We start from the raw sequence: 17,887 nt of genomic DNA, 5'->3' as shown, positions 1-17,887 counted from the left end.
TGGCCCGATGGCCACATCTGAGTATGGAAATTGTATGGTGGGCCGTGAATGCTCACAAAATTGGGGGTTGGGGTGCAAGAGGGGGTGAGAGCTCCGGCTGGGGGTGCAGGCTCTGGGGTGGGGCCAGAAATGAGGAGTTCACGGTGCAGGAGGGGGCTCCGGGTTGGAGGGGGTGAGGGCTCTGGGGTTCAGGAGTGTGTCAGTGTCTCAAAGAACAAAATATCCCTTGCGGAATGAATAGCAAGCTAACTGCCTTGACAAGATGTTGGTCAAGAAGCATCAACTTTCCTAGCTGGAGAGCAGGCTATGGTGAAGCTTGCAAGGAAAATAGCTAATTTGTGTGTCGTGTGTATGTGTCTTTTGCTACAGTTTTTGTCCAGAAGTTGCTGTCTGAATTGGTGGAGAGGTCAAGCAGTGTATACACATTGTCTATATGAGAGCAATAGTTTTTTTTCCAATAGTGGGCTTTTCTTGGACCCCAACTTGTTGAGGGTTTTGTGATCTGAACCTAAATACCTGCTATTATGTGCCTAGTTCAGTTTAAGAAGAGCTTATAGTTGGGGGAAGTTTTTCCCTGCAGTGTGACTGGATGCAGTACCTTTACTGTTAACATTTCAGATAGAATACGCGCCAACTGCTGTAGTTCTGCATAGTGCATCATCTTGTGAAGACTGAGACAGTAGAAGCTCCTTCCGGAAGTAAAGCTTGATTCTGGAGCCAGGACATGGGGAGAAAGGGCTGCAACTGGGGACCAATGGTAAAGGATGTGAATGTATCACAACTGTAGTACTCTTGTATGCATACATCAGGCCACTGAAGGGTTAATACCTCACTGTTCATCACAGCTGTAGGGAAGTAAAATATCTGCTACAGATGCTTTTGAGTGGGGAAGAGTGAAAGTTTGGTGGTAATTTGCCATTGTCTGTTTTTCTTTCAGTACAATAATCATGAAATTCGTTCTGGAAAACACATTGGTGTATGCATCTCTGTTGCCAATAATAGGCTTTTTGTTGGCTCTATTCCTAAGAGTAAAACCAAGGAACAGATTGTTGAAGAATTTAGTAAAGTAACAGGTAAGTTAGTAAGTGTATTGGGAACTGGGTAAAATAAATGTGAGTGATCAATGATGATTTTTTTTCACCATCTTTCGGCTGATGTTGAACGATGACAATCTTTTAAACTGAGATCACTTAGCTTTGTCCTGAGTGTTCAGACTTCTCACTTTTGAAAGAACCAGTAATATTTGTAATTATACCTAAACAATTCTGGTGTTTTGGAATAATACATATTTTCATTTATTTGAATCTCTGTAACTAAACCTTAGATTATATACTTATTTAACCTAATGAATAATTGGCAAATACAATACAAGGAAAGTTTCTTTCAAAGAAATGCATTGTTCCACAACTCACCAAAGTTCCTTCCGTATCAAAGGACAAATTGATCTCCTTTTTAAAGGCAGCATTTAACCAATATGGAGAGAGTTCTGTGCATGAGTCCTTTTGCATTAGTGGATTAAAGTTACTGACTTCCCTTTAATGCTGAAGGGTTACTTCTGCACAAAGGCATCCAAAAAGTGCAACTTGAAGGAAGGCTTTCAGAAGTCTTTTAAACACAAAACTGTGTTACTTTTTATGGGACAGGAATAATTATGTCCACTGATGCTAAAATGCAGTGATATGTGATATAAAAACTTAGTATTCTGAAAGTACAGAAATGTATCTTGGCATTTCTTCACACCAATCTTTGAAGCTCATCCACTCTTTCACATCGGCTTGTAACTTACTTATATCCTTAAGTAGGATCATTCCTTCACTTTATAGTATAGCACATCAGTTGAAGCGAAATTAAATATTCTTCTTAATTTCACAGAGGGTCTCACAGATGTCATATTGTATCATCAACCTGATGACAAGAAAAAGAACAGGGGGTTTTGTTTCCTTGAATATGAAGATCACAAAACTGCTGCTCAGGCCAGACGTAGGTTAATGAGTGGAAAAGTGAAAGTCTGGGGAAATGTTGTTACAGTTGAATGGGCTGACCCTATAGAAGATCCAGATCCTGAAGTTATGGCAAAGGTAATAACGCAACTGAGAAATATAATTATACCCACATCACTTAAATTGTCATAAGGTAAATATTTCCGGTATTGGCACTACGTTGAAATACCACTTTCTTGATAGATGAGTTAAAGCCGGGTTGTAAAGATGTGAATGCATTCTAAAACACTTGAAAATTAAAAGCAACTCTTATAGGCCTATCAGGAATTTCATTGGCAAGTAGTATTTACTACTGCTTGGGGCTGACTGATATTTGTTTCCTGCCAGTGCTGAAAATCTATGCCACAATTCCTGTAATTTGCCTGTACTGTAATTATGTAAGTGACATAGTGGCTTCAAAATCAAAGTTGCTTTGTGGCTTCACACTAAGGACCTTGATTCAAAGGAATTAGTGGGACTGCTTGGATCAGCCCGTAAAACTGAATTTAAATAAATACAGAACTTCATATCTGTACTACTTCAAGGAACATAAACCTGAATTTTCTTAAATCCTTGTCAGAATCCAAGAAGCTATAATTTCACAAATCAAGCGATTACTTCTCTTAGACATTATTTCAGTTGTGGTGGTGGGGTGTTTTTCTTTCAGACCCCCTGAAACAGTAGTGGCAACATTCTGGAGTGCAAAGTTCACGTAGCTTAAGTTCTTCATACCAAAACACTAAGTTTGGGGAGCATTTTTAATAACAAGAGAATAGTTTTTTGTTGTGACTTATATTTTGCCACAGTGGAAGCAGATGAATTGATTCATACCTGAAAACTTCTGTTCTCAGATGTTGCCCAGTCCTTTCTCTTTTTGGTTCTGTTGCCTAGCCACTAGCACAATTCCCCCTAGACAGCCCTTTTCTGAGTTACTTTCTCTCTATCACATCTGCCTTTCCTCTGACCTGAGATGGTTGACTGACTAGTAGGTGTCCCTAGTTTGATGAACTTGGTAAGATGTCTTGGATGGGGTCTCCTCTTTGGTGAGCCAAATGGGGTTCATCTTATGAAATAGATGTTTTACTAGCAGAAGTATAGAATCTCTTAGGCCTGGGCTACACTGGGAGGGTTGTGCGAACTAAGATACGCAATCTTAGTTTGACTTACCTGGCCGTCCTCATGGCGGCGAGTTGACTGCGGCGGCTCCCCCGTCGACTCCGCTTACTCCTCCTGCCAAGGTGGAGTACAGGCATCGTTTCGGGGATTGATTTTATCGCATCTAGATGAGACGTGATAAATCGATTTCCCCGATAGATCGATCAGAAGACGTACCCTTACTGTTTTGCCTGTCAGTTTTAATCCCCCTTTGCTTTCTTGCCCAGTGTTGTAGTCACTCAACAGCAGGGAGCGTGCCGAGTCTTTCAGATAGTTTGCCTACAAAATGGCACTTCCTCTGTAGTGCAGCTTCTCCCTGTGATCCAGGAGATTGATCACAAGAGAGGAGCCCTGATCCGTCTAACTTTTTCTGTGACCATTGGTGAGGGACTCGTGCTGTTGAAAATGATCAGATGAGTAGGAAGTGAAGGGAGCATGGATAGGAAGAAAATACTGGGTAGTAGGCTTCTGGGGCAGAGCTGTGGAGGTGGGGAACATGAGAGCTAGGAAGCAATGCTTCCTGGTTCCCTGCCCTGCTCCACATAAGTGATTTTGACCAAACTAAAAACACTTTAAATGCTGAATGGGGCAGGGGGATAGTAGGGCATTGAAAGGACCAAGGGAAAGAGCAAGGAAAAGACGTAGGGGATCAGGAATGCCATAGACTTAGTGCAGTGGACCAAGAGACGTGTGAATGGAGATTCCAAATTAAACTGCAGGAAAGGGAGACTGCCTGATGGAGAGGACTGAGGAAAGTAGAGAGAGGGGGTTGGCTCAGATCTGAAGGCTATAGAGAGATGTAGAGGATGCAGGGTGGGAGGATGATTGAGAGAGTGGTTTTTCCATGTGTGAAAGACTTAAACTTTAAGAAATTAAACATGGAGAAAAGGCTTTTCCTCCACTCCCTTCCCTGCCCAAATCCCAAACGGCTATAATTCTTTCCTTACGCTACACCACATGCAGATATATGGAACTCTGAAGGAGGGGAACTACTCTATAGTAGGCCTCAGAACATCTGCCAGAGCAGGAATGCCCTTCTGTAAACTTATCCATAGACCCACTTAAGTTTTGATGCTCTTTAAAAGGTCTGGGGTTCCATCTGCCACCTGCGCTGCCGGTCTGGGGTCCCAGCTGCCGGCCCCTGCCAGCTGGGGCCCCAGCCGCTGGCACCGCTCAGCACGCTGCCAGTTTGGGGTTCCATCGGGGGGGCCCTGTAAATGTAAAATGTATTCCTGGCACGTGAAGCCTTAAATTAATGAAGACTTGGCACGCCACTTCTCAAAGATTTCCAACCCCTGGCTTATCTAAACATACAGCACTGTAGTGGCATAGTTGCACCAGTGCCACTGTAGCACTTAGTGAAGACGCTACTACGCTGTCTACATAGTGTTGTCTACACCGGGAGTATGGCATAACTGCGTTGCTCAGGAGTGTGGATTTTCCATATCCCTGAATGACCTGATTGTACCGACATAGGTTTGTAATGGTAGGCTAGGCCTCGGAGTGCTGTACATATGTGTACAGTTCCTACAAATCATGGAAACTGCAAGGTAAGACCAGGTTAACCTTGTGCCTGAAGTGGTTTAAAATAGATGAAGGGTAAATTGAGGTTGTAAGTTTGAGAAGTTAAACTTGTGCTCTGTGGAGGCTTGCTTGATAGTAATCTGTGTGAATAGTTGATAACCACACAATCCTCAATTCACATGCCTTATTTCCTTAACTGGCAAATTCCTAGATTTTTCAATACTGCATTAATGATAAACATTTCTTTAAGTTAATGTTTTTTAGCATAGTAATGGTTTTGGCAGTCAGCATCCTGAGATACCATAGTCCAGGCAAAATTCAAGAGGCAATTCAGTAGTTACTGTCGAATGGACCTTGCAAAGCACAATCAAGGCTGGCAATTTAAGCAGCCAGTTAACCTGAATGGTGTCTTTGAAATCTTGGACACAGTCATGTGGCTGCGGGTACATGGCTCATAACTTAACTATTATTTCATTATGTCCAAATTAAAAGGGGACTTTATTTTTTCTCTCCCATTTCAACCCAAAGGGGGAAGGCATGTCATCTGAGAAGACTGTCTTGTCTTGGCTTCCTTATGCTTAAACTGACTTGTCCATTAGTGCAGTAGTTCTTGACCTTTCCAGACTACTGTACCCCTTTCCGAAGTCTGATTTGTCTTGAGTACCCCAGGTTTCACCTCACTTAAACTACTTGCTTACAAAATCAGACATAAAAATACAAAAGTGTCACAGTACACTACTACTGAAAAATTGCTTGCTTTCTCATTTTTACCATATAATTATAAAATCGATTGGAATATAAATATTGTACCTACATTTCAGTGTACAGTATATAGAGCAGTATAAAACAGTCATGAAATTTTAGTTTGTACTGACTTCGCTAGTCCTTTTTTATGTAACCTGTTGTAAAACTAGGCAAATATCTAGATAAGTTAGTATACCCCCTGGAAGACCTCTGCATACCCCCGGCATACATATACCCCTGGTTGAGAACCACTATATTAGTGTACGACCTTTCCAGAGATCAAACTTGTTGATTAGATAGATACATAGTGCACAGTTTGACCAGGTCTGAGGCATTAGAGGATAGAATCTGTCTGTACTGGAGAAGGTTTAAACCAGTCATTTCCCTGCAGTTAATTAAACATCATCTAGAATCAACACATGCTTTAGCTCTTTTTTGGAGAGGCAACAATTGATGTAATGTCCACCTGAGATTGGAAGGGTGGGCATTGGGGTTGCCGGTGGACTGTAAAGCTTGTCTGCTGAGTCCACTGCTGTTCACCATTTCTCATAATAAACGACAAGGGGATGGTCAATTAAATTGGATGGCAACAAATTTAAAACTTAAATCCTTTTTCACGAGTCAGAATTAGACTCTGAAATTCATTGCCACAAAAGGTCATCGAGGCAAAGAGTTTATCGGGATTATAAAAGGACTTGGACACTTACATGTATAGGAGGACTATCCAGAGGAGTTAAGGTTTAAAAAAAGATTTTTGGAAGAGACAAGCTCTTGGAGTCAGGGCATAAGGCAGACTCTAATATGGGTTGAAAAAACTTCTTTGGGAGTAGGTTATTCTGTTGCCTACGATGGGTTTTTTGCACTTTCCTCTGTGCCTGCTGCTATTTGGCCATTGTTGAAGACAGGACACTAGACTAGATGGACCACTGGTCTGATCCAGTATTGTAATTCATGTGTTCCTCTGCCTCCTCCCTCATCCTCCATAGCTCCTATACACTTTCTCTGCAGGCCTTTAGCCAAGGATTCTTCTATAGATCCCTGTCTGAGTTGGCAGTTTCTGCCCATCCATGCTCCCCCTCCCCCAAGATATTGCTTCTTAATATGCCGCACATAAGCACACAGGTTATGCCATATTTCATCCTGATAAGCCACTTGTGGGTTCAGAATGAGAGAATCCTGTGCTGGCTGGTGCTACTGCAACAGGAGTAGAGCTGATGGCTGTGTTCCTCACAATCCCATACCCTGCTCTCCTTGGTCCCGCCATCTGCTCTGGAGGGGCCATAGGAAGGGGGAGCTGGTAGCTAAGCATGACCACCAGCTGCACTCTCCCTGCTGTATTTTCACTAGTTAAAAGTCTATGGATCACTGAGTGGTGCAACCTGAGCCAGTAAACTACTGGGAAGAGGGCTGGGGCAGAAAGTGTGATCTTAACTATTGATGTGCAACTGGATTTTTTGATAGAAAACTTGTGGACTGAGCTGAGGAGCATTTGTGGGCAGGGGAACAGAGACTGGTCTGGCATTACTAATAAGGGGTATGGTGGGATGGAGAATATGCTCAGCTGCAAGCAGAAGACGCTTGCTTTATTTGACAGATCTTTCTTTGGCAGGTGTCAAGGTTGATAGCCCACAGATTAGTACATCTGCTCTAGGGCTGCAAGGTCATATCTTAAACCAATTTGAGGGTGGCTTGTGTGGATGCTCTTGGTGCTTCATTGAGTACTGCACAGCATAGCTGGCTGACTGCTCTAATATAGACAAGCCCTTACGTAACTTTCTCCCATACTAGATAAGATTGCTAAGCCTCAAGCTTTGCATTTCAGGTTGCCCTCTTACTGTTCTGTATTTCTTTTTATCATAGACAGTAAAAGTGTATTCTAGCCAACAATACTGTATTTGATGTGGTATCTTCAAGGCGCTTGAAGGTGGAGGCAAAATTGGCTAAGCAAAGAAGGCATGCTGAGTGATTAGATATTACAGTGATGGGTGCTTAAACGTTGATATTTTGAATAGTTAACGTCTACATATAACTATCCTTAGCTGCTAACTTTACTTTTTGAAATGATTAAAGGTTCCTTTGAGGTAAAACTTACTGATTGACTGTTTTCAGTAACAACGCTGATTAGAGTGATATATTTGTAGTGATTGTTCAGTAATATTAAATCATTTTATCCAACTGTCAAGTCAGCAAACTGATTTTTCAAACTTGTTGCAGAATGTTGCATGTTGCATATAAATAGAAAATTGATATTAGCTGTAGCTCTAACATTTTGTGAAATTAATTGTATTAGGCAAAACTTGTATATTGAAACATGATTTTTGTTGTGTGTTAGGTGAAAGTGCTGTTTGTACGTAACCTTGCCAATACTGTAACGGAGGAGATTCTAGAAAAGGCCTTCAGTCAATTTGGAAAATTAGAGCGAGTGAAGAAACTAAAAGATTATGCTTTCATTCATTTTGATGAGCGGGATGGTGCTGTAAAGGTAGGTTAAAAAGACCTTAACTTTATGTGCATAAAAGTTGTTATGACCAAATTTAAATTTTAAAAATTGGATACTTTTGGGGGGAAAGCGGAATTATGTGAAGCATTAAATTGTTAACTAGTAACAGTGAAGTTACATGTTGGGCCTTTCCATAGGATGTTCTACACTATCTGAATTCAGGGAAGGAGAATGCTTCATGTAAATTGCGTTAATATTGGTGACTATTATCTATTGAAAATTAGAAGGTTCTGTTTTAAGCTAATGGCCTTCTGTGAAAACAGTGACTGGGATGCCAGAACTTTCATCCACTTATCAAATATAAGGAAGTTCCTTTGGGATTAAAAAATCAATTTTGCTACCTGAGAATAGTGGTAGAAAATTTTGTTAGTAATGTAACCGCTGAAACACAAAACAAACTTCCTAGGAGCAGAGTTAACCATTTGCTTTTTTGCTGACAGAGAGATCCTACTGAGTGATTACTCCCTCCTTCTCTCCTCCTTTCTTCCTTGTGATATACTCTCTCTCCCAAGGAGAAATCCAGGAATAACTCCTTTGTTTCATCCCTTTGCTTTGTGTTTCTTCCTCATTTGGTTTTGGTAGAATGACTGGCAGTATTTGTTCACATACCAGATTTCTACACCTTTGGGTGAAATATGCACATAGGTTTGCAACTTTCCCCACTTGTCCAGATAGCTTGGTGAACAAGCTTGGGTGAATGGAGTAAGAATCCCTACTGTACAGGCATACTCTGCAGGCTGGGTCTCCTTTGGAGTCCAAAGGATCGTTGAAAGTGGTAGGATCTCTGATCCCCCTCTTTTGAAACTCATTTCCAAACATTTGGTGAGAAACTTTCATTGTATGGATAGAATGACAGTATCCACTTATGTTACGTGAGGCTGAGAAGCAGATTTCCTTTTGTACCTAATCAGTAAGGAAAAGTTTTTATAAAGAGAAAACAAAAGAGCAAAAATGTTTTTTGCGTAATTGCTCATGTCCATTCCAAAAGGTGTGTGCACGATCGTTGGAAAGTTTTACCCTAGCAGTACCTGTTGGGTCGGCTGTGGAGCCCCCTGGAGTGGTGCCTTTATAGCAGTGTATATAGGTTCCTGCTGACCCACTGCCTGCTCAGTTCCTTCTTACCGCTAGTGATGGTCATTGGAGCAACTTGTCTCTTGCTTTGCAAGTGTTTCCTCGTGTCTTTCTGTGTATATAGTTGTTTTTCACTAGTTAGTTTTATTAGTAGGTTTAAGTTGGGGGGGGGGGTTCCCCCCCCGATATTTTTCCCTGTCACTGGGGCATGCTGCGACCCCAGGGGTTTAAGCCATGCGAAAGGTGCGGTAAGCCCGTGCCCAAAGGGGATCCGCATGCTGCTTGTCTGAAGTGCTTAGGAGAGGGCCATATGCAAGACAAGTGCACCATTTGCAGAGGATTCAAGCCCAGAACTGAGAGAGAGAGAGAGACTGTTGCCTCAGACTCCTCTTAATGGAGTCTGCGCTTCGGCCTCAACTGGCTCAAGAGTCTGCACTGGCAGCCTTGGTGCATAGCACACCGGCCTTGATGCGGGACACCTCAGCACTGAGGAAGGACTCTCGTAAGTAGCATTGACACCGCTCCCCTGCATGGAAGGCCGGCTCATCGGTGTGGCACCGTTCACAATCCCTGGTGCCGCACAAGAAGAAGGCGGTGGGGGAGCGGCCCAGCTCCACCAAGAATAGTAGGCAGGACTCCAGCGCGGTGCGTCCTATGTTGGGAAACCAGAAGCCTGGCCCATCAGTCCCAGCACCATCAACCCCGGCCTTGAGGGCAGGTCCATTGAGTCCAGTGTCCGTGGACTCCCTCGTCTGGGAAGTGTTGGAGGGGGACTTGGACCTCCCCTCCACACCAGATACTTTCGAGGCTGTGCAGGACTTAATTGCTGTGACGGCGCAATCCCCAGCCTCTCATTCCCATGTACCAGCTCCAGTATCATAGAATCCTAGAATATCAGGGTTGGAAGGGACCTCAGGAGGTCATCTAGTCCAACCCCCCTACTCAAAGCAGAATCAATCCCCAGTTTTTGCCCCAGGTCCCTAAATGGCTCCCTCAAGGATTGAACTCTCAGTTGGCCTGGGTTTAGCAGGCCAATACTGAAACCACTGAGCTATCCCTCCCCGAGGCGGGGCGGCCCAGGCGGTGGCACCATCTGCAGCGTGCCCACCATGGTGCGGCACCGTTCTTCATCACTGCAGCACCGCTCTCCAGCACTGTTGGGATCCGCTCCTCTCTGGTCAGGTTGGACTGCTCATCGGAGTCTGAGGCAGAGTCGTCAGTGTCCAGATGCAGCCAGTACTGCTGGAGATTCTGGCACCGGTCTCTGCATCACGGGGTGCAGGAACCCTCTGTACCGATGGTGTCCTGGCCTCCTCAGTGGCAGGAACCAGTACAATGGCCCTTTTGGACACCTTGGGCCTGCCACCAGGGCCAAGGGCAGGGCTCCAGGGCAGCATCGGTGGTCTCTGTGCCTGTGCCCCACGTTCTGTGAAGTCCATTGCCCCTGACCAATGCAGGACTCCCGAGGACCCACTGCGGAGTTCAGACCCTGGGCCTCCTGCGCCGAGCGCAAGGTCGGAGCCGCCTATGCCGGCAGCCCCCCTCCGCTAGCGGCTGCATTGGTGGATGTTCCTGAGGTCACCAGGGAACCAGAGAGGCAAGAGGACCCTGTCCCACCTTGAGCCTCATCCTCCTCCTCACCGTACGAGGCAGTGACGGGCACTACAGAGTCCCTTCTGGCGATGGACATGAAAACTCACCAAGACCTCCTCAGGAGGGTGCCCCAGACCCTTAATATGGCCACGGAGGAGGTGGTGGAAGACTCAGACCCCATGGTGGACATACTTACCCCAGAAGGTCCTTCTAGAGTGGCACTGCCACTTATTTAGACTATCCAGATCACCAATAAGGTGCTCTGGTAAATCCCAGCTTCTGTACCACCAACGACCAGGGGTGTAGAGAGGCATTGCTTTGTCCCGCAAATGGGGTACGAGCACCTCTTCACCACCCCCAACCCAGGACATTGGTGGCTGATGCAGCAAACCACAAAGAGCGGCTGGGGCAGCCAGGGCCCACCCCTAAAAATAAGAAAGCTAAGAAGCTTGACCTCTTCGGTTGAAAGGTATACTTGACTGGGGTGCTCCAGCTTGAATCTCCAATCAGCAGGCGGTACTTAACTACTGTGCATACAACTCCTGGAACACCCTCTCCAAGTTCCAGGAACTGCTCCCATTGGACTCCTGACAGGAGTTTGTGGCAGTCATAGAAGAAGGCAGGGTGGTGCCTAGAACCTCCCTCCAGGCAGCTTTGGACTCCGCCAATTCGGCGGCGCGAACCATGGCTACGGCCATCACCATGAGGCGTACCTCATGGCTGCAGGCTTCTGGATTCCCGGCGGAGGTTTAGAATACTGTGCAGGGCTGTTTGCGGACAAAACAGACTCCAGGCTGCACAGTCTCAAGGACTCGTGCAATCCTCAAACACGGCACCCCAGAGAAAAAACCCTTTACGCCTCAGCCTCCTTCACGATTCTATCTGGGCCCCCCCCAAACAGGACTATAGCCGGAGGAGGGGCAAAAACAACAGGAGATATCCCCCGCGGTCCTCCTCAGTCCAGGGTCAAGGCTCCTCCAAGCAGCCCCCTGCTTCGAAGCCAAGCTTTCGAAGGTGCGCCTGGGGGTGGAGCACCAACCCAGATCCCGGATCCTTGCCCTCCCTCTGTGAACAGTCTGTCCTACTTCTGCCATGCCTGGGCCCAGATTACTTCAGATTGCTGGGTCCTGAGCATGGTAGGGGTCGGATATTCTAACCAGTCTGCCCCTACCCGTGTTCCCCATCCCTCTTCAGGGACCCCTCTCACGAGTCACGAGTAACTCCTGCTACAGGAGGTGCAATCGCTCCTCACACTGGGGGCAATAGAAGAGGTTCCTCAGGAGTTCAGGGTCAGGGGGTTCTACTCCTGATATTTTCTCATCCTCAAAGCCAAGGGTGGACTCAGGTCTATCCTGGATCTGCAAAACCTCAGCAAGTTCATAAGGAAGCTGAAGTTTCATATGGTCTCTCTGGCCACCATCATTCCTTCCCTGGATCCGGGGGACTGGTACTCCACCCTCGATTTGAAGGACGTGTACTTTCATATGTCTATTATCCCAGCACACAGGAGATTCCTGAGATTCGTAGTTAACGGCCTACACTACCAGTTCACCATACTACCGTTCGGACTTTCAGCGACCCTGCGTGTGTTCAGAAAGTGCATGGCAGTTGTGGCAGTCTCCCTGCACAAACTCCAGGTACAGGTCTTCCCTTACCTGGACGACTGGCTCATTGAGGGCAATTCCCGAGTGCAAGTGCTGGAGCACGTGGCCCACGCATGAACCACTTTCAGCAGGCTAGGGCTCATTCTGAATGTGCCCAAGTCTACGCTGGTCCCAACCCAGAAAATAAGAATTAATCGGGGCTCTCCTGGACTCCACTCAGGCCAGAGCCTTCCTACTCAGGTCTTGGTTCCAAAGCATCAAGGGCATCCTCGATAGCCTCCACGGGTTCCCAACCACCACGGTCAGAAACTGCATGAAGCTTCTTGGGCACATGGCAGCCTGCACGTATGTAGTGCAGCATGCCAAGTTGTGCCTTTGCCCCCTCCAGGCTTGATTGACGAGCGTATACAGACCCAGCCAGGACTCTCTGGACAGACTAGTTACCCTCCTGCCCAAGATTCTCGAGTCCCTCAGGTGGTCTGTGTGGAAGTGCCCTTCGCCAAACTTCAGTCCTTACTGTTGCTGGTCACTGACGCATCAGAGACAGGCTGGGGAGTGCACCTGGGCAGTATCAGAACTCAAGGCCTGTGGTTACAACCAGAACTATCGCTGCACATCAATGTCAGAGAGCTGAGAGCGGTTCGCTTGGCTTGCCAGATGTTCCAGGCCCACCTGCAGGGAAAGTGTCAGTTCTGCCAGACAACACCACAGCCATGTTCTGTATAAACAAACAAGGTGGTGCTCGCTCCTCTCCCCTGTGCCAGGAATCTCTCCGGTTCTGCATCACACATTATATCCAGCTACATGCCTCATACCTACCGGGGGCACAGTACGAACCATCTCAGCTGCTCATTCAACACTCACAATAGGTCACTCAGAGTGGAGATCGCCCTTTCGATCGTCCACAGGTGGGGCAATTCCCTCGTGTACCTGTTCGCGATGCAGAACAACAGGAAGTGCAACCTGTTCTGCTCCTTTCAGAACCACAGCTATGGCTCCATAGTGGATGCCTTTCATCTACCATGGAGGACTCACCTGCTATGTGTTCCTGCCCTTCCAACTCATACACAAAGTCCTCCTCAAGATCCAGCAGGACAGGACTTCAGTCATCCTCATAGGACCTGCATGGCCATGACAGTACTGGTTAACCACGTTGCTGAACCTATCAGTGACCAGACCAGTGGCCCTCCCCATGCTTCCAGATGTCCATCATGGCAGACTACAACATCCCAACCTGGAGTCCCTCCTCTACATGGCATGGAAACTCCATGGCTAAACCAATTTGAACTCCAGTGTTCAGACTCTGTTAGGGAAGTTCTGTTGGGAAGCAGGAAACCCTCTACTCACGCAACATACCTGGCAAAGTGGAAGCTTTTCACCATTTGGTCCCTACAGAAAGGTCCCGTGTCTCTCCTCCCCCCCCCTTGTGCTTGACTGCCTCTTGTACCTGAAGCAACAGGGGCTGGCTATATCTTCTATTAAGGTGCACCTGGCAGCCATCTTGGCCTAGGGGGCCGGTCAATCTTTAGCAATCCCATGGTGGGACGGTTTCTTAAGGACTTAGATAGGGTTTATCCCCAGGTGAGGCAGCCTGTTCCCCAGTGGGATCTTCATCTGGTTCTTTCCAGACTTTATGGGCCCCCTTTCAGGCTACTGGCGACCTGCCCTTATCCTACCTCTCCTGGAAGGTGGCTTTTCTGGTGGCCATAACTTCAGTCAGAAGGGTCCCCGAGCTCAGAGCACTTACTTACGAGCCTCCCTGCATGGTCTTTTACAAAGACAAGGTGTAGCTATGCCCACACCCAGGGTTCCTACCTAAGGTAGTCTTGCATTTTCATGTGAATCAGGACATATTCCTACCGGTATTCTTTCCTAAGCCTCATGCCAGCAACAAAGAACGAGCACTCCATTCCCTAGACGTCAGGTGTGCCCTAGCCTTCTATATTGAACGCACTAAGCTGTTTCATAAGTCACCACAGCTCTTTATTGCAATCGCCGAGAGGATGAAGAGGTTCCCCGTCTGGTCCCAGGGTATTCCATCGTGGATTATGTCCTACATCAGAACGTGCTACGACTTAGCTAAAATTCCAGCCCTGCCGTTAACAGCACACTCCACAAGAGCGCAGGCATCATCCACCGCATTCCTTGCGCAGGTCCCTATCTAAGACATATGTCTTCCATCCACACCTTTACGTTGCGCTACACCATCACCCAACAGGCGAGGGATGATGTACCCTTCAGCAAGGCAGTACTACCGTCAGTCACTCAGTGAACTCTGACCCCTCTTCGAAACTACTTGGGAGTCATCTTTTGGAATGGACATGAGCAATCACTCGAAGAAAAAACGGTTACCTACCTTTTGTAACTGTTCTTCGAGATATGGTGCTCATGTCCATTCCAAATCCCGCCCATCTCCCCTCTGTCGGAGTATTCCAGCAAGAAGGAACTTAGCAGGCAGCCGGTCGGCAGGGACCTATATACACCGCCATAAAGGCGCCAGTCCAGGGGGCTCCACAGCCTGATGGGTACCTCTAGGGTAAAACCTTCTGATAATCGAGCACACGGTGCGTGCACACACCTTTTGGAATGGACATGAGCAACGCATCTCGAAGAACAATTATTACAAAAGGTAGGTAACAATCTTTTTTTTAAATCCACAAGATTGGTCTCTTGTTCTAGGAGCAGAGCATTTCTTTGTATACAAATATTTTTCACTTGAATCTAACTAAGCTTTACTCCTATCCCATTGTTGTAAATATGATTCTTAATGAGATCCTAGAGCTGACTTGTAGTACACTATTTGCAGAGATTGCAATAGTATGTCCACAATTGTAAGTGGAAGAAATTTTTTAACAGGTAAAGGATATCTTGGTTTTGAAAATCAGGCTTTAGTAATTATTTGAAACCCCAAGAGTAATCTGCAGTGTGACTTCCAGATACACAATCGTGGCTAGTTCTGGGTGATACAATTTTAAAAAAACCCTTTATTCTTTTTCTGTCCCTTAAAATATGCCCCTGAATGCCCTTAAAAGTATATCTAAAATCTGGTTACTTCCTTCAGGCAATGGAAGAAATGAATGGCAAAGATTTAGAGGGAGAAAATATTGAAATTGTGTTTGCTAAGCCACCAGATCAAAAAAGAAAAGAACGGAAAGCTCAGAGACAAGCGGCTAAAAATCAAATGTAAGTATAAGTTCATGCACATTGTGTATTGATTTCTGTTACACACACGTGGTTTTTTTTACAAAAACCATAGCATGGGGGTTAAGTAGCAAGTATGATGAAGTGTATTATTGTCTCAAATTTCACTTCCATAGGTTTAGGATGCATTTGAGTAGTTATTATATGGAGGAATTACTGGTATATCACAGTAGTGCCCAAAGGCCCGCCTCAGTCATGATTGGGGTCACATTTTGCCAAGTGCTGTACAAACCCAAATGAAAATAAAATTGCTGCCCTGGAGAGTTTACAGCCTAAATTGAGTAGTGGCTGAACTGGATGCATGTCCAGTTATCCAGGTCAAATTTGAAGATCATGGGAGCAAATTGGGAGAGATGAGCTGGTCATCTTCTAAAGAGCCACATACCTTTGTACTGTCAGGTGCACCCACGTGAGATGCATGCTCATCTGAGCACACTTTGAAGCAGTACTATGGTGCCTACATGTAAATTGTTGGTGTGATTGCTCTGTCCAACAACATTTTTGCCACTTCAGTGATGATCAGTAAGCTTGCGAAGATTTTAAAAACGAAAGTGAAGATTTTGCAGAACAAAAAATGAGTAGCTTGCCACTATAGCCTTTAATGCTTTCATGTATTTTCTACTTGGGTTTAAATTGGATATCCTGCAGTTTTCTTCACTCCCACCCTGCATTTCCAGAAACACCTGTGTTGCTGCTTCACATCCAAGAAGACGGAATGGCTAGGTGAAACAGAATAATACTAATCTTTAGATGGTCACGTTGTGCACAACTGGAATTGTTTAAGATTGCCTTGCTTGCCGCTGTCATTTACTGCCCCAAAGCTCTTGCTGGCCCTGCTGTTCCTTTTCCCTGGTCATGTTAGCCATAGGCTTCACTATTCTCTTTTGGACTGTATTCTTCGTGTCAAGTATTTTTCTGCTTCACTTACATTTTTCAGTTAGGCAAACCAACTTCCTTTGTCCCTGCTGTATTCCATGTCTCAGATGCAGCCATAAGAATACCTGTTCATGAAGTACAGTTTAGAGTACTATGGCAAGTTACATGAACATATTTTTGCAGTAGAGGCAGTTGCCTGCATGTCTCTATTTTGTTGATACTTATTTGACATTCTGTTCTCTCTCTCGCGCGCGCGCTCTCTCTCTCCTTCCCTCCTCTCCCCTTCGGCTTTAACTGGTGTCAAAAGGAAAAAAGGTTCCCAAAGTGGAATAGGCCAACAGTCTCTTTTTAGTCCTGTATCTAGACTCTGATAGTGCCCTGTACCTCATTCTGTAGAGGAAAAAGGCACCTGATCAATTATACAATACTGTACTCCTCTTCTCCCCCCCCCCCCCCCCCCCCCCCCCCCCCCTTGGGAGAGAGGAGTGGATTCTTGTGTAACTAGCTGGTCATCAGAGTATTCTCTAAAGCTTAACTATTACATCAGCAGTACTTTTGTTTAGGGTAACTGCCTATATATTTATTAAATATCTGAAACTTATTGCTTCTAATGTACAGCAACAAATTTTCCTGTTGATCTCATACTGCATAAAATGATTTCATTGTATAATCTATTGTGTAACTATGCCAGTTCATTTATTTTATGTGCCTCTGTTACTCTGATGATCCTGTGCTAAACAATTCCAGTCTCTCTCCTGTTTTGAATAAAAGCGGTGATAGGCGCCTTGTTCAGTCCCTCTTTCAGATCCATTCATAAGAGTAACTCTTAGATATCTATCATTCATTCCTCTTTGATCTGGCAAGCTAACTAAAATACCACTACGAAGGCAGACAAGCGGTTCTGTTCAAAGACTCATTCTGGGCATATTTGAATTTTAAATGTGCTACTTGTTGAATTGCAGGGGTTTTTAATTTCTTTAGGATTCAAAAAGATGAAGGGGCAAGGGAGTATATAGCTATAAAGTGTGTGTGGTTAGTGTTGTCTTTGTTACTTGAAAGAAGCTGGCTGTGATTTCTCAATCTTAAGGAGGCATTTTGTAAATATAGTACAGATTAGTTTTAAATAACCATGTACTTTTCCCCTCTTATGTACTTCTACTTAATCTAAATTGTAATGTATGAATTCAAATGTTCCATCTGCTTATGAAACCAGATCTTAAGTTTAAGAACTACTATTGTAATGACTAGGCAAGGTCTGCTGGATTGGTGCTCCCTTATTTTGAACCTCCTGCAAAAATCAGTCTGTGCTAAGATTGAAGAGAGGGCAACATTCCTTGACACTGAAGTAATCAGGAGAATGGAAATCAAGTGGTTGTAATGCTACAGTGGGTATAATATACTAGAAAAATCACATTTTTATAAAGGTATCTTAAAGCCATTTTTTACAAAGTGCGACGTCATCACACAAAGATTATGGTGACATTTTTTCATTGCATGTATAAAAAGTATAGATATTCATTTGTAGGATGTGGACTTTCTTATGATGTTATCTATATTATAAAATTCCAGGCATGTCATGTTACACTCTGAAGCCTAAAATACGTGTACTGTCAGTGTGAAGTAATAGGCACAGCTACGAG

General features: G+C 45.1%; 1 protein-coding gene across 15 annotated transcripts in view; it reads left to right on the top strand.

The window, feature by feature from the left end:
- Positions 1–17,887, top strand: part of LOC102930027 (synaptotagmin binding cytoplasmic RNA interacting protein) — a 50,723-nt gene that overhangs the window by 11,105 nt on the left and 21,731 nt on the right. For all 15 annotated transcript variants that reach the window (XM_043542627.1, XM_027817973.3, XM_043542632.1 and 12 more), the window contains 4 exons: positions 938–1,073; positions 1,873–2,078; positions 7,735–7,884; positions 15,232–15,353. In XM_043542627.1, coding sequence (XP_043398562.1) covers positions 938–1,073; positions 1,873–2,078; positions 7,735–7,884; positions 15,232–15,353 — 614 coding nt within the window. The remainder of the gene's footprint in view (positions 1–937; positions 1,074–1,872; positions 2,079–7,734; positions 7,885–15,231; positions 15,354–17,887) is intronic.

The sequence above is a fragment of the Chelonia mydas genome, chromosome 3 (genome assembly GCF_015237465.2).
Source record: "Chelonia mydas isolate rCheMyd1 chromosome 3, rCheMyd1.pri.v2, whole genome shotgun sequence".
In the NCBI taxonomy this organism is placed as follows: domain Eukaryota; kingdom Metazoa; phylum Chordata; order Testudines; family Cheloniidae; genus Chelonia; species Chelonia mydas.
Note: the sequence above shows the minus strand (reverse complement) of the source record. Positions and strands in the feature narration are given on the sequence as shown.